This window comes from Balaenoptera borealis (genome assembly GCF_965194805.1).
Source record: "Balaenoptera borealis genome assembly, chromosome: 1".
Classification (NCBI taxonomy): domain Eukaryota; kingdom Metazoa; phylum Chordata; class Mammalia; order Artiodactyla; family Balaenopteridae; genus Balaenoptera; species Balaenoptera borealis.
The window spans coordinates 84,907,930-84,920,745 of NC_138860.1; the positions used below are offsets into that span (position 1 = coordinate 84,907,930).

The 12,816-nt window shown below is 43.2% G+C and overlaps 1 protein-coding gene across 7 annotated transcripts in view; it reads left to right on the top strand.

Moving 5' to 3' along the window:
* Positions 1–12,816, top strand: part of TDRKH (tudor and KH domain containing) — a gene marked incomplete at its 5' end in the record, with an annotated part of 31,520 nt that overhangs the window by 18,144 nt on the left and 560 nt on the right. For 4 of the 7 annotated variants that reach the window (XM_082346544.1, XM_082346546.1, XM_082346545.1 and 1 more), the window contains 11 exons: positions 6,459–6,595; positions 7,674–7,780; positions 8,386–8,575; positions 9,295–9,434; positions 9,545–9,866; positions 10,754–10,914; positions 11,103–11,275; positions 11,495–11,559; positions 11,838–11,989; positions 12,221–12,322; positions 12,585–12,681. In XM_082346544.1, the coding sequence (XP_082202670.1) occupies positions 6,472–6,595; positions 7,674–7,780; positions 8,386–8,575; positions 9,295–9,434; positions 9,545–9,866; positions 10,754–10,914; positions 11,103–11,275; positions 11,495–11,559; positions 11,838–11,989; positions 12,221–12,322; positions 12,585–12,681 (1,633 nt within the window). Of the gene's footprint in view, positions 1–1,704; positions 6,596–7,673; positions 7,781–8,385; positions 8,576–9,294; positions 9,435–9,544; positions 9,867–10,753; positions 10,915–11,102; positions 11,276–11,494; positions 11,560–11,837; positions 11,990–12,220; positions 12,323–12,584; positions 12,682–12,816 lie in introns of those variants that run through there. The other 3 variants (XM_082346543.1, XM_082346547.1, XM_082346542.1) reach the window with 3 other exon arrangements.

Here is a 12,816-nt window from a genome sequence, read left to right on the forward strand (position 1 = left end):
TTTATAATTGTTATATCTTCTTCTTGGATTGATCCCTTGATCATTATGTAGTGTCCTTCCTTGTCTCTTGTAACATTCTTTATTTTAAAGTCTATTTTATCTGATATGAGTATAGCTACTCCAGCTTTCTTTTGATTTCCATTTGCATGGAATATCTTTTTCCATCCCCTCACTTTCAGTCTGTATGTGTCCCTAGGTCTAAAGTGGGTCTCTTGTAGACAGCATATATATGGGTCTTGTTTTTGTATCCATTCAGCAAGCCTGTGTCTTTTGGTTGGAGCATTTAATCCATTCACGTTTAAGGTAATTATCGATATGTATGTTCCTATGACCATTTTCTTAGTTGTTTTGGGTTTGTTTTTGTAGGTCCTTTTCTTCTCTCGTGTTTCCCACTTAGAGAAGTTCCTTTAGTATTTGTTGTAGAGCTGGTTTGGTGGTGCTGAATTCTCTTAGCTTTTGCTTGTCTGTAAAGCTTTTGATTTCTGCATCAAATCTAAATGAGATCCTTGCCGGGTAGAGTAATCTTGGTTGTAGGTTCTTCCCTTTCATCACTTTAAGTATATCATGCCACTCCCGTCTGGCTTGTAGAGTTTCTGCTGAGAAATCAGCTGTTAACCTTATGGGAGTTCCCTTGTATGTTATTTGTCGTTTTTCCCTTGCTGCTTTCAATAATGTTTCTTTGTCTTTAATTTTTGCCACTTTGATTACTATGTGTCTTGGCGTGTTTCTCCTTGCGTTTATCCTGTATGGGACTCTCTGCACTTCCTGGACTTGGGTGGCTATTTCCTTTCCCATGTTAGGGAAGTTTTTGACTATAATCTCTTCAAATATTTTCTCTGGTCCTTTCTCTCTCTCTTCTCCTTCTGGGACCCCTATAATGCGAATGTTGTTGCGTTTAATGTTGTCCCAGAGGTCTGTTAGGCTGTCTTCATTTCTTTTCATTCTTTTTTCTTTACTCTGTTCTGCAGCAGTGAATTCCACTATTCTGTCTTCCAGGTCACTTATCCGTTCTTCTGCCTCAGTTATTCTGCTATTGATTCCTTCTAGTGTAGTTTTCATTTCAGTTATTGTATTGGTCATCTCTGTTTGTTTGTTCTTTAATTCTTCTAGGTCTTTGTTAATCATTTCTTGCATCTTCTCAATCTTTGCCTCCATTCTTATTCCGAGGTCCTGGATCATCTTCACTATCATTATTCTGAATTCTTTTTCTGGAAGGTTGCCTATCTCCATTTTATTTAGTTGTTTTCCTGGGGTTTTTTCTTGTTCCTTCTTCTGGTATATAGCCCTCTGCCTTTTCATCTTGTCTGTCTTTCTGTAAATGTGGTTTTTGGTCCACGGGCTGCAGGATTGTAGTTTTTCTTGCTTCTGCTGTCTGCCCTCTGGTGGTTGAGGCTATCTAAGACGCTTGATGGGAGGCTCTGGTGGTGGGTAGAGCTGACTGTTGCTGTGGTGGTCAGAGCTCCGTAAAACTTTAATCCACTTGACTGTTGATGGGTGGGGCTGGGTTCCCTCCCTGTTGGTTGTTTTGCCTGAGGCAACCCAACACTGGAGCCTGGGCTCTTTGGTGGGGCTAATGGCAGACTCTGGGAGGGCTCACGCCAAGGAGCACTTCCCAGAACCTCCGCTGCCAGTGTCCTTGTCCCCACGGTGAAACAGAGCCACCCCCGCCTCTGCAGGAGACCCCCCCAACACCAGCAGGTAGGTCTGGTTCAGTCTCCCCCAGGGTCACTGCTCCTTCTCCTGGGTCCTGATGAGCACACTACTTTGTGTGTGCCCTCCAAGAGTGGGGTCTCTGTTTCCCCCAGTCCTGTCGAAGTCCTGCAATCAATTCCCACTAGGCTTCAAAGTCTGATTCTCTAGGAATTCCTCCTCCCATTGCCGGACCCCCAGGTTGGGAAGCCTGACGTGGGGCTCAGAACCTCCACTCCAGTGGGTGGACTTCTGTGGTATAAGTGTTTGCCATTCTGTGAGTCACCCACCCAGCAGTTATGGGATTTGATTTTACTCTGATTGCGCCCCTCCTACCGTCTCACTGTGGCTTCTCCTCTGTCCTTGGACGTGGGGTATCCTCCTTGGTGAAGTCCAGTGTCTTCCTGTCGATGATTGTACAGCAGCCAGTTGTGATTCTGGTGCTCTCGCAAGAGGGAGTGAGAGCACGTCCTTCTACTCTGCCATCTTGGTTAATCCCCCCCTGTCTTTGTGTTTCTGACTTACTTCACTTAGTATGATAATCTCTCGGTCTGTCCATGTTGCTGCAGATGGCATTATTTCGTTCTTTTTTATGGCTGAGTAGTATTCCATTGTATATATGTACCGTATCTTCTTTATCCATTCATCTGTGGATGGACATTTAGGTTATTTCCATGTCTTGGCTATTGTGAATAGTGCTGCTATGAACATAGGGATGCATGTATCTTTTTGAATTATAGTTTTGTCTGGGTACATGCCCAGGAGTGGGATTGCTGGATCATATGGTAATTCTATTTTTAGTTTTCTGAGGAACCTCCATACTGTTTTCCATAGTGGCTGCACCAACTTACATTCCTCAAGTGGTCCCATTTCTAAAGGTAACCATTTAATAGTGTCTTCAGAGTAGAAAGTCAGTTCAGATAGAGGATCACTAGAATGAGTACTCAAAGGAGGATAGAGGGGAACAGTAGTTAAAGTTTTAGGTACCATTAATCTTTCATTAGCCTTCTACAACAATTCTTTCAATGAGGCTATTTTGAAATTTTGGAGCTTTTTTGGGCTTCTTCATATCACTTAAAATGGGTACAATAGTTTAAGATGAGAGCTCTCTAAAATTTTAACAATTTGGAAGTTTTTCCAATTCAGAGGATCCAAAGCTTCAAAAAGCTAGCCCTATACAAATATTTCTCCCTGCTAACCTAATTTGTAAAAGAGAAACTCTTACCACTGTTTCCAGTAGACCCTGCAGGCAGACATCCAGGAGACTGCCAGCTTTAACTGCATGCAAAAAATCAGTTTTGGAATGCAAAAAGAGAACCCAATCTTGGCCATTTCAGGGTGGGGTTTCCTCTAATTTCCAATTAAGTACTTGCAAGCATACATAAACCCAGCTGGTATTCCCATAGGTGGCTGTCTGTCTCCACAGGAGCTGTTTGGCCTTTGAGGCACGATTTCCCATTATTAATTTGGTAGCCTAATTCAGATATGAGATATGATCTGAACAGCGTTATGGGGACCGTGTGGTGGATCAAATGTGTGCTGCTTCTGAGTCTAGCTCCCCAAGAATGTTACGCTTTATGGTTGGGCAGGTACTTCTGCCAGTGGTGAGGTTTGGTCAATGCATGGTGCAGATACACAATGCACAGTAGAGAGAGGAGGCCAAAGGGCAGAGAAAATTTTTTATGTTTAAATTATCCTTGACTTGCCTTAGGATATGAAATTTTATTTCATCACATGTGATTTATTAAAGTGAAAAACAGAATGGTTGTAAGTGTATTGATGGGCTAGGGAGTAAGACTATGAAGGCGGAAGTGACATGTGTCAGAGCGAGGATACTTAAGAGGGTACATCCTGTTCCCCTATTAAGGGTAGGTTTAGAATGTAAGGCTGTGAAGATGGTAGGCAGAGATTAGATTATAAAGAACCTTTCATGCCACTGAGCTTACATGTAGGCAGAAGAGTTGCTGAAGAATAAGAGGATGTGTATTCATTCAACAAATTATTATTGACCAAATATTTATTGAGTGGCTACTGTGTGCTAAGTACTGAGGAACAAAACAAAACAAAAAAATTCCTGCCTTTGGGGAGTTAACTTTCTAATGGGGAGACAATCAAAGTGAACACCTTCCAGGTTATTATGACTGACTTTTAATCATAGTGAAATGGAAAACTTTGGAAGGATTTGAGCAGATGAGTAGCACTATTTTACTTACTCCAGCTGTTGTGTTGGGAATAAACTGGACAATGGCAAAAGCAGGGACGTAATTAAGAAGCAGTTGCAATAATCTAGACAAGAGATAATGGTGGTTTAGAGCAGATGGTGGTCATAGCAGTGGAGAGGTTAAAAAGTGGTTAGATTCTGGATAATTTGAAGGTAGAACAAATAGGATTTGCTGACAGGATGGATGTGCTGTTTGAGGGGAAGAAGAGTAAGATTTTTAGCCTAAGGAGCTGAAAGAATGGAGTTGCCATTAACTGAGATGGCAAAGACTACAGGAAGAGGGTGAGATCAGGAGCTAGGTGTTGCACCTGTTAAGTTTGAGATGCCTATTAAACATCAAATGGAGACATCTCATAGGCAGTTGGATATACAGACCTGGAGTTCATGGGAATGGTCTTAACTAGATCTGTGAATTTGGGGATTAAATCAGCATATAGATAAGGTTTAAAGCCAAGACTGAGACTTGATGAAATCCCCAGAGAAGTGAGGTAGAACAAAGAGGGCAAAGGACAGAGCCCTGGGGCACTCCAGTGTTTAGAGGTTAGAAAAAGGAGCAGGAACCAGCAAAGTAGACTGATGGAGCAGCCAGAAAGGGAGAAGGAAAACCAGGAAAGAGTGATGTGAAGCCAAGGGAAGAAAGTGTCAGAGAAGAGGGAGTCACCAGCTGTGCCAGACCCTGGGAGGGGTGGGGGTAAAGGGAGGACTGAGAATTGATCATTGGATTCAGCAAGTCCAAGTCACTGGTGACCTTGACAAGAGCAGTAAGAGTGGATTCAAGAAGAGAAATCGAACACAGAAGTATGGACACTCTTTGAGTTTTCTTGTAAAAGGAAGGGAAAAATGAGTAGTATTTAGAGGAGTAAGTGGAATTGAGAAAGGATTTTCTTTAAGAAAGGAGAAATAATAGCATGTTTGTCTGCTGATAGAAAGATTCAGTAGAGCAGAAAACATTAATGATGCAGGATAAGGAAGGAGAGCAACATTTATATGGAGCAGAGATAGTTCATCAATGGCCACAGGAAAGAAGATAGAATATTTAGGCACGGATGGAGGTAGGTGGGTCAGTTTGGAAGTTTGTTAATACTTTCTCTGAATGCTTTACTTTCTTAGTGAAATAGGAAGCAAAGACATCAGTTGAGAGGGAGGATGGAGAAGGAAGCACTAGAGGTTTGAGAAGAGGCGGTATGAAATAATTGGGAGGGTGAGAAAGTACATGGAATAAAGGAATAGAGTGAGGGACATACTGAAATATGCTAGGCAGGACTTCCCTGGCGGCGCAGTGGTTAAGAACCTGCCTGACAATGCAGGGGACACGGGTTTGAGCCCTGGTCCGGGAGAATCCGACACGCCGTGGAGCACCAGGCCCCTTGCGCCACAACTGCTGAGCCTGCACTCTAGAGCCCGCGCACCACAACTACTGAGCCTGCGTGCCACAACTACTGAAGCCCGTGTGCCACAACTACTGAAGCCCATGTGCCACAACTACTGAAGCCTTCGCGCCTAGAGCCCGTGCTCCGCAACAGGAGAGGCCACCTCAGTGAGAAGCCCACACACCGCAACGAGGAGTGGCCCCCGCTCGCTGCAACTAGAGAGAGCCCATGTGCAGCAACGAAGACCCAACACAGCCAAAAATAAATTAATTAAATAAATAAATTTAAAAAATATATATGCTAGGCAGCAAAATGAAGATACAGTGTCAGAGAGAGACTAATAGCAAGAAGGCCATTGCAGTGGTCTAAATGAGATTTGATGAGCTTCTGAATCAATTCAGGTACAATATTGGGGTCATTAGCGTATAGGTAGTAGTTCAAGCTTCAAGTATGGATAAAATTGCCCAAAGAGAGCAGACTGACAATAGCAATGGATAGAGACCACTGGAAGACAAGCTCAAAACTCAGAACTCCTCTAGGTAAACAGGAAAAACCATGGGAAATAGGGCACAGAGGTAAGATCAGTTAAGGCTTATATGTGCCATCCAGGTTGATTACCTGGGAAGTTGTAGTTTTGATGAAGGAACAGGAGAGAACCCCATTTCACTGTCAGATGAGGAGTAAGTAGAAATACGGAGTACAGATAGTAAATAGACCACACTTCCAAGAAAGAAAAGTAGAAGTAGCAAAGCCTAAAACTAGGCCTGGAAAGCCATTCCTTTGGCAGAGACAACAGCTTCTGGAAAGACCAGGAGGTATAGAAGTGCACATATAAGGAATTTTAAATAGTTTGATATGAAAACTAAATTTTTTAAAATATTTGATTCATTTAATTTTTTGTTCCTTTGTCTTTTAAAACTGATCAGTGTATAGTTCTCTTTGGGGGAATTGGGGAGGGAGAAGTAACCTTCTATTTAGTTGTATGTATATGTGTCCCTTAGCTAACTTTTTAAAAAAAAATACCGAGACTTTCACATGAAGTAGACTTTGAGACTGCTCAAGCTCTTGAAATTGGAAATTAGGCAGTAATATTCTTCTTAATATTGTAATGTGTTCCCATTCTCTACCTGTCATAAAAGTTGTATGAAAGCTCCTTTTCCTTCATTTGCTTATTTTAGGAAGCAGCAGAAAATGTCCACTGAACGGACTTCTTGGACAAGTTTGTCCACTATTCAGAAAATAGCACTGGGCCTCGGGATCCCAGCCAGTGCAGTGGTTGCCTATATCCTATACCGCAGATATAGGGAAAGCAGAGGTATGTGAATCCATGGCTGTACATATGGAAATGTTTAAACTATGTTCTGGCCTTGTTAAATTGAAATGAAAACTTCCGTTCCAAACTGGGTATCATTTGTTGGGATGTAATTGGCTTTCTCTGAGGGATCTTTTTTTTTTTTTAATCAATTCATTTATTTTTTATTTTTGGCTGCATTGGGTCTTCGTTGCTGCGCGCGGGCTTTCTCTAGTTGCGGCGAGCGGGGGCTACTCTTCGTTGTGGTGCACGGGCTTCTCATTGCGGTGGCTTCTCTTGTTGCAGAGCACGGGCTCTAGGTGCATGGGCTCCAGTAGTTGTGGCTCGCGGGCTCTAGAGCTCAGGCTCAGTAGTTGTGACACATGGGCTTAGTTGCTCCGCAGCGTGTGGGATCGTCCCGGACCAGGGCTCAAACCCGCGTCCCCTGCATTGGCAGGTGGATTCTTAACCACTGCACCACCAGGGAAGTCCCTGTGAGGGATCTTTGAAACAAAGTTTTTTATTTTCTATGTTAATGTGAAGCTAGTCTGTGAAATAAAGAACTCATTTTATAATTCTTTTGATCTCTTCCCTCAGCAACACCAACACTACAATGGGTTCTTTCTTTCTCCTTTTTTTATACCCATACACTTGTTTATATTTTCCTTCTATTGTTAGAAGGCTAACTGTCCGGTCCAGTTTCCCCACAGGTTGGACCTAGGGAGTAGGACCTAGAGAAATGATTTACATACAAACAAGAGAAATTCTGAGCCTAGTGGGCTCCTCAGGCAACTTCTAGCCTTCATTCTTCTCCAGGAGTCGTGTCTTGGGAGAAGTAGTTTGCCCAGAATCCATCACCCCTTCCTTGCAGAACCAAATGACTTTTCCCATTTTAGCATATGAAAACAGTAGCCCAGAGAGAATGCCCATCTTCTGGTCTTTCAGGACCTTTTAATTCCCACTCAGATGCTACTTCTCCTTCTCTTTGTGGTTGAGATCCTCAGTTTCTCTCTTGCATCCACATCTCTTTGATAGCTAGATTCAGGGGAGGGCAGGTAGTAGCTTTGGGTATTATCTAAGTGTGATCTGATGATCTATGCAGAAGAGCGGCTGACATTTGTTGGGGAGGATGACATCGAGATAGAGATGCGAGTCCCCCAGGAGGCTGTGAAGCTCATCATTGGCCGGCAAGGAGCCAATATTAAGCAGGTAACTGTGTGAGCAGGCAACGGCTTTCCCAGGGATTGATTCTGTTTTCCCTCCTCTGCCCCCATTCCATAAAACCCACTCACACTATGTATATTTTAAACAGAAAAAATACAGGAACTTTTTAGCTAACTGCTATTTTCCTTCTAGAGATGAGTACTTCTCCCTAGAGAATGGGTGACTTAACTTGAAATGGGGATTTTTAATTGGATGATTCTCAGCCTGGTATAGCTTGAATCATTCCTTTCTACTATGGAATTATGAACTCTCATTAATTGACAGTAACTAATTGCTCCCTGATTCTTTTTACCATCTCCTGTTCAGTTGGAATGTCAATAAAATAAAATAATTGATTCTCTAATCCAAATTAGGGGGAAAGAGTGTTCTAAACACAGAGAAACTGTTTTGGATTAACTGCTATTTGGGGTTACCTTTGTCTCTAATCTCCTTCCATAAGTACACGTAATTGAGGACTGCTTATAGCACCCTGATTTCACTGACTACTGTGTCCAGTTCCATCTACCTCCAGGGTTAGATTTAGAGTATCCTTGGCTGACCCAGATGAGAGCTTGTCCAGCGTGTACTACCACATATCCTTTTCTCTGCAGCTACGAAAACAGACAGGTGCTCGGATCGATGTGGACACAGAGGATATAGGAGATGAGCGGGTGCTGCTTATCAGTGGTTTTCCTGTTCAGGTGTGCAAGGCCAAAGCAGCAATTCATCAGATCCTGACTGAGAGTACCCCAGTGTCTGAGCAGCTCTCAGTTCCCCAGAGATCTGTGGGCAGAATCATAGGTACCACTGGACAGCTTCCTCTGCTGTTTCCTTTTTTGTTTATCTTTGCCTTTCTTTCACACCTTCCCAAGGGTTTCTCCTGGCCTACTTCCGCTTCACCTTGCTGAGAAAAAAAGGCAGGAACGTTGAGACCAGAGCTTTACTTTTTTACAGAAGTAAAAGCAGTGGTAAAGCAAAACTCATTACCTCAAGAAGTTGTATGATCTGAACCTTACAAATAGGTTCCAGAAGGGTTCAGGTAAATGTATTTACCTCAGATTTTTAAAGGGAAGCTAAGGATGCTCATTTTATCCCAAGTCTTTCAAGACAGTGCTCTAGAAAGCACCTATTATGCCTTCCCCGGAGCATTCCTTACGCTGCAGGTAGAGGCAGAGAAATGTCCTGTCCCTGGTCCAGTGTTTCACACACTGTGTAGGGTATCTTCTAATGAAGTGGGGATGTAAAGTATGCCAAGTGGCCAAAAAATGCAAGTGACATGACCACATTAACCTAGCCAATGTGTAGAATTTAAATAAAATGGATAGAGCAAATAATCCAGTATTCCCCTTAGTATAATACAGATTTCGGTAGCTCCTGCTTTCCATTCACTATCTTCCATTCTGGTTAGTTTGAAAATGAGAACTGACTCTCCCCTCCTAGTATGTACAAAACAGTGGTGTCTCTAGTGGTTAAGGTCAGTGAGGAGGGAAGGACAGGTTTTTATGTGTTATGCAATGCAGGGAGAGGCGGCGAGACAATTCGTTCTATCTGTAAGGCCTCGGGAGCCAAAGTAACCTGTGACAAAGAATCAGAGGGGACATTGCTACTATCAAGACTTATAAAAATCTCAGGAACACAGAAGGAGGTGGCAGCAGCTAAGGCAAGTAGCTGATAGATTTGAATTGTATCTAAGAGTGAGAAGAACACTTTACTCCATCCCAGGTCAATATCTGGCCATGTAGATATCATCCCTTGTCTTATTTTCCACAGCATTTGATACTGGAGAAAGTTTTAGAAGATGAAGAACTTAGGAAGAGAATTGCTCATTCTGCAGAAACCAGAGTCCCACGGAAGCAGCCAATCAGCGTAAGAAGAGAGGAAGTGACAGAGCCAGCTGGGGCTGGAGAGCCAGCTTTATGGAAAAACACTGGCACTAGCTTGGAGCAGGCTGCACCTCTGGCAGTTCCTCCCCACAAAGGAGGTGGCGACACGTCTGTTGTAGGACCAGAAGAGCGTTCCTGCAAGAAACCTAATGATGACAACTTTCAGAAGTTTGGAGCCCAGACCAGTCCAGAGACATCCATGTTTGAAAGTAAGTAAGAAAGAGGGAACCCATGAGCCATATGGAAGATAGAAAAAGTGGCTTAGATAACCCAAAATAGGAAACAATAAAAAAAAAAAATGTCTGTTTTCTCGACTACACTTACAAGTCTTTAATCACAGATAGGACTTTCTGGCAATATTTTACTTGGGATTAGTACTAAACACAAATACTTTTTTTCTGAATACAAACCAGCTAATAATTATAGAAAACAATATAGAAATATGCTAGTTCACAGGAAACTAGTCTGTGAGTAATACATCAAATAATTGAATTACATGGTATTCTTTCTCCAAACCTATTTATTTAAATAAGTAAAATACTGAGTGCAGTTTTTTTCCTGAATCATTACTGTTTTAAAAAATCGACACCATTCAAGAAGAATAAAAAGGCTGTGGGCTTTTTCTTCTATGTATAGGTACTGGGATGGGCAGGGAAGACCAGGGCCCCTCAGAGGTTCATAGACTTGTCCAGGGTCACATAATGAGTCAGTGGTAGAAAGGGATCTGGAACAGGCCCACATCTGTCCATGTGTCTTCTCCCTGGTCCATGCTGCAGCTAGCATATGGGGATTTCCCTTCATTATAACTGGTGGCTGATTTGAATACATGGCAGATGACTAAGAATGTGACCGAACTCTTATTACTCAGATACATAGAAAGGAACAGAACATAGCTTCGTATTTTTCTTCAGGATGTTCTTGTATGATGCATCCAGTTGTCCCTCTAGCCATTTTTAAATGGTAATAGCCACTTGGTATTTGTACCTCTCACCCTCCTGATGCAGTCTTCCCATTTCAACCAGAGATGATTCTAATAATGGTCACCATATTAGTTAATAATGATTCTGCAGCTTAACTTGCTTATCCCTGTGGTTAGTCCCCAGTCCAGACTTCAGTTTCCATGCTGATGAATTCCTAGAAGTCTATGTCTCTGCCTCTGAACATCCTAACCACTTCTGGATCCAAATCATTGGCTCCCGCAGCCTGCAACTGGATAAGCTTGTCAGTGAGATGACCCAGCACTATGAAAATAGTCTGGTGAGTTGCCATAGGGACAGGGCAGGGGTTTGATGGAAAGGAGGCATATCTTTTTCATTGTGACATATTCTCTTCCCTTTTCTGTGGAGCAGCGGCTTCTTCTTCCTTCCTTCTGGTATCCACTGTTTATTTTTTAGCCTACCCCTTCCTAACTCTGCCCTCTCCTGCCTCCTCATCCCCTTGTGTAGCCTGAAGACTTGACAGTACATGTAGGAGACATTGTCGCAGCACCTTTACCTACAAATGGTTCCTGGTATCGAGCCCGGGTCCTTGGCACCTTGGAGAATGGGAACCTGGACCTCTACTTCGTTGACTTTGGAGATAATGGAGATTGCCCACTGAGGGACCTCAGGGTGCTCAGGTCAGCGTGGGGGCCAGGCTGGAGTCTCACTTACTGACTCAGTCCTGGCCATAGGGTGGTGAGCTGTTGGCACTTATCACCATGGGGCGTTGGAAGAGAACCTCTTTACAGTGATCAGATGATTATCATCTTCTGCTGGGTTAACTGCTGTCTAGAAGCCAGGAATATAAGAAGGCCCTTCTGGCACTAGGATTCTAATTTCAATTTCTTTCACTTTAGGAGTGACTTCCTAAGCCTTCCATTTCAAGCAATAGAGTGTAGTCTGGCACGGATAGCCCCCTCAGGTAAATTAGTCCTATTACCTATTGACTTTGCCTCCATATAGAATAACTTTCATAGAGCACATGGGAGGGAGTCTCACATTCCCAGGCTTTTTGAGCTCAGGGGGCTCAGGTGCCTTTTCATCACCAGTGCTAGAAAGCAACGGCCAGAAACTTGCCTGGCAGTCAGACATAGGTGCCTTTTGAAGTAGACAAAGGTAGTTCCAGTTTTCCTCCAGGACATAATCCCACCCCCGTCAGCACTGACCCCTTCTTAGGCGCTCTCTACGATTTTTTACGAGGTGAACAATGGGAAGAGGAAGCTTTGGATGAGTTTGACAGACTCACTCACTGTGCTGACTGGAAGCCCCTGATGGCCAAGATCTCTAGCTACGTCCAGTCTGGGATCTCAACTTGGCCCAAGATCCACTTATATGATACTAGCAATGGGAAGGTAAGACTGGGGTTCACACATTGCTCACTGTCTCTTCAGTGTATTTATAGCCTCATTTACTTTTTCTTTCCCAGAAACCCTTACTTGATGATATTTCTAACTCGTAAGATCCTACTTACTGAACCACCAAAGGAATTTTTTAAAGTATCAATCCTAGCTCTTCTGCCTTATTTCCTCTGATTTGCCCTTCCTTCAGAGAGAACATCATTCCCTTTTCATCTTTCTTCTCAGAAACTTGATATTGGGTTAGAATTAGTTCGTAAAGGATACGCAGTTGAGCTTCCTGAAGACATGGAAGAAAACAGAGCTGTCCCAGTAATGTTGCACAGTGTGGTGAGTGAGCCATTGTAGCCATTCAGGGTGCTGCTTTGGGGCAAATCTGGTGCCTTGAGACAAGAGGGCGTCTAGTCGTGCATGACAGTTTGTAGAGTGTTCTCTTCTCTTAAGGACTCTGAGTTGCTCCACTAGTTGATCAAAGGAGACCTTGGGTGCCTCAGCAGCCAAACCAGATTCTGTGAGCAAAATGATGGGACGGCTTCTCCTTTCCCACCAGCCAAACACATTCTTCCTTTTTCTCTTGTTTTCATCCCTTCAGGCCACAGAAACAGATGTCTCTCTCCGCAGCACGGTCACTGAGACCAAGAAGAGCCCTGGAGAGATGGCAAATACCCTGTCCTGCCTCAGTTTATTAGGTACAAACAGCATTTGCTCCCTAGAGCATCTCTGGAAGTTACCATTTCTTAATCAGCCTCTCCAACTAGGGAGGTTGTTAAGACTTACCTCTTAACCAAGGTGGTCATCGAGCACCAAGAAGCCCATTTTTTTTT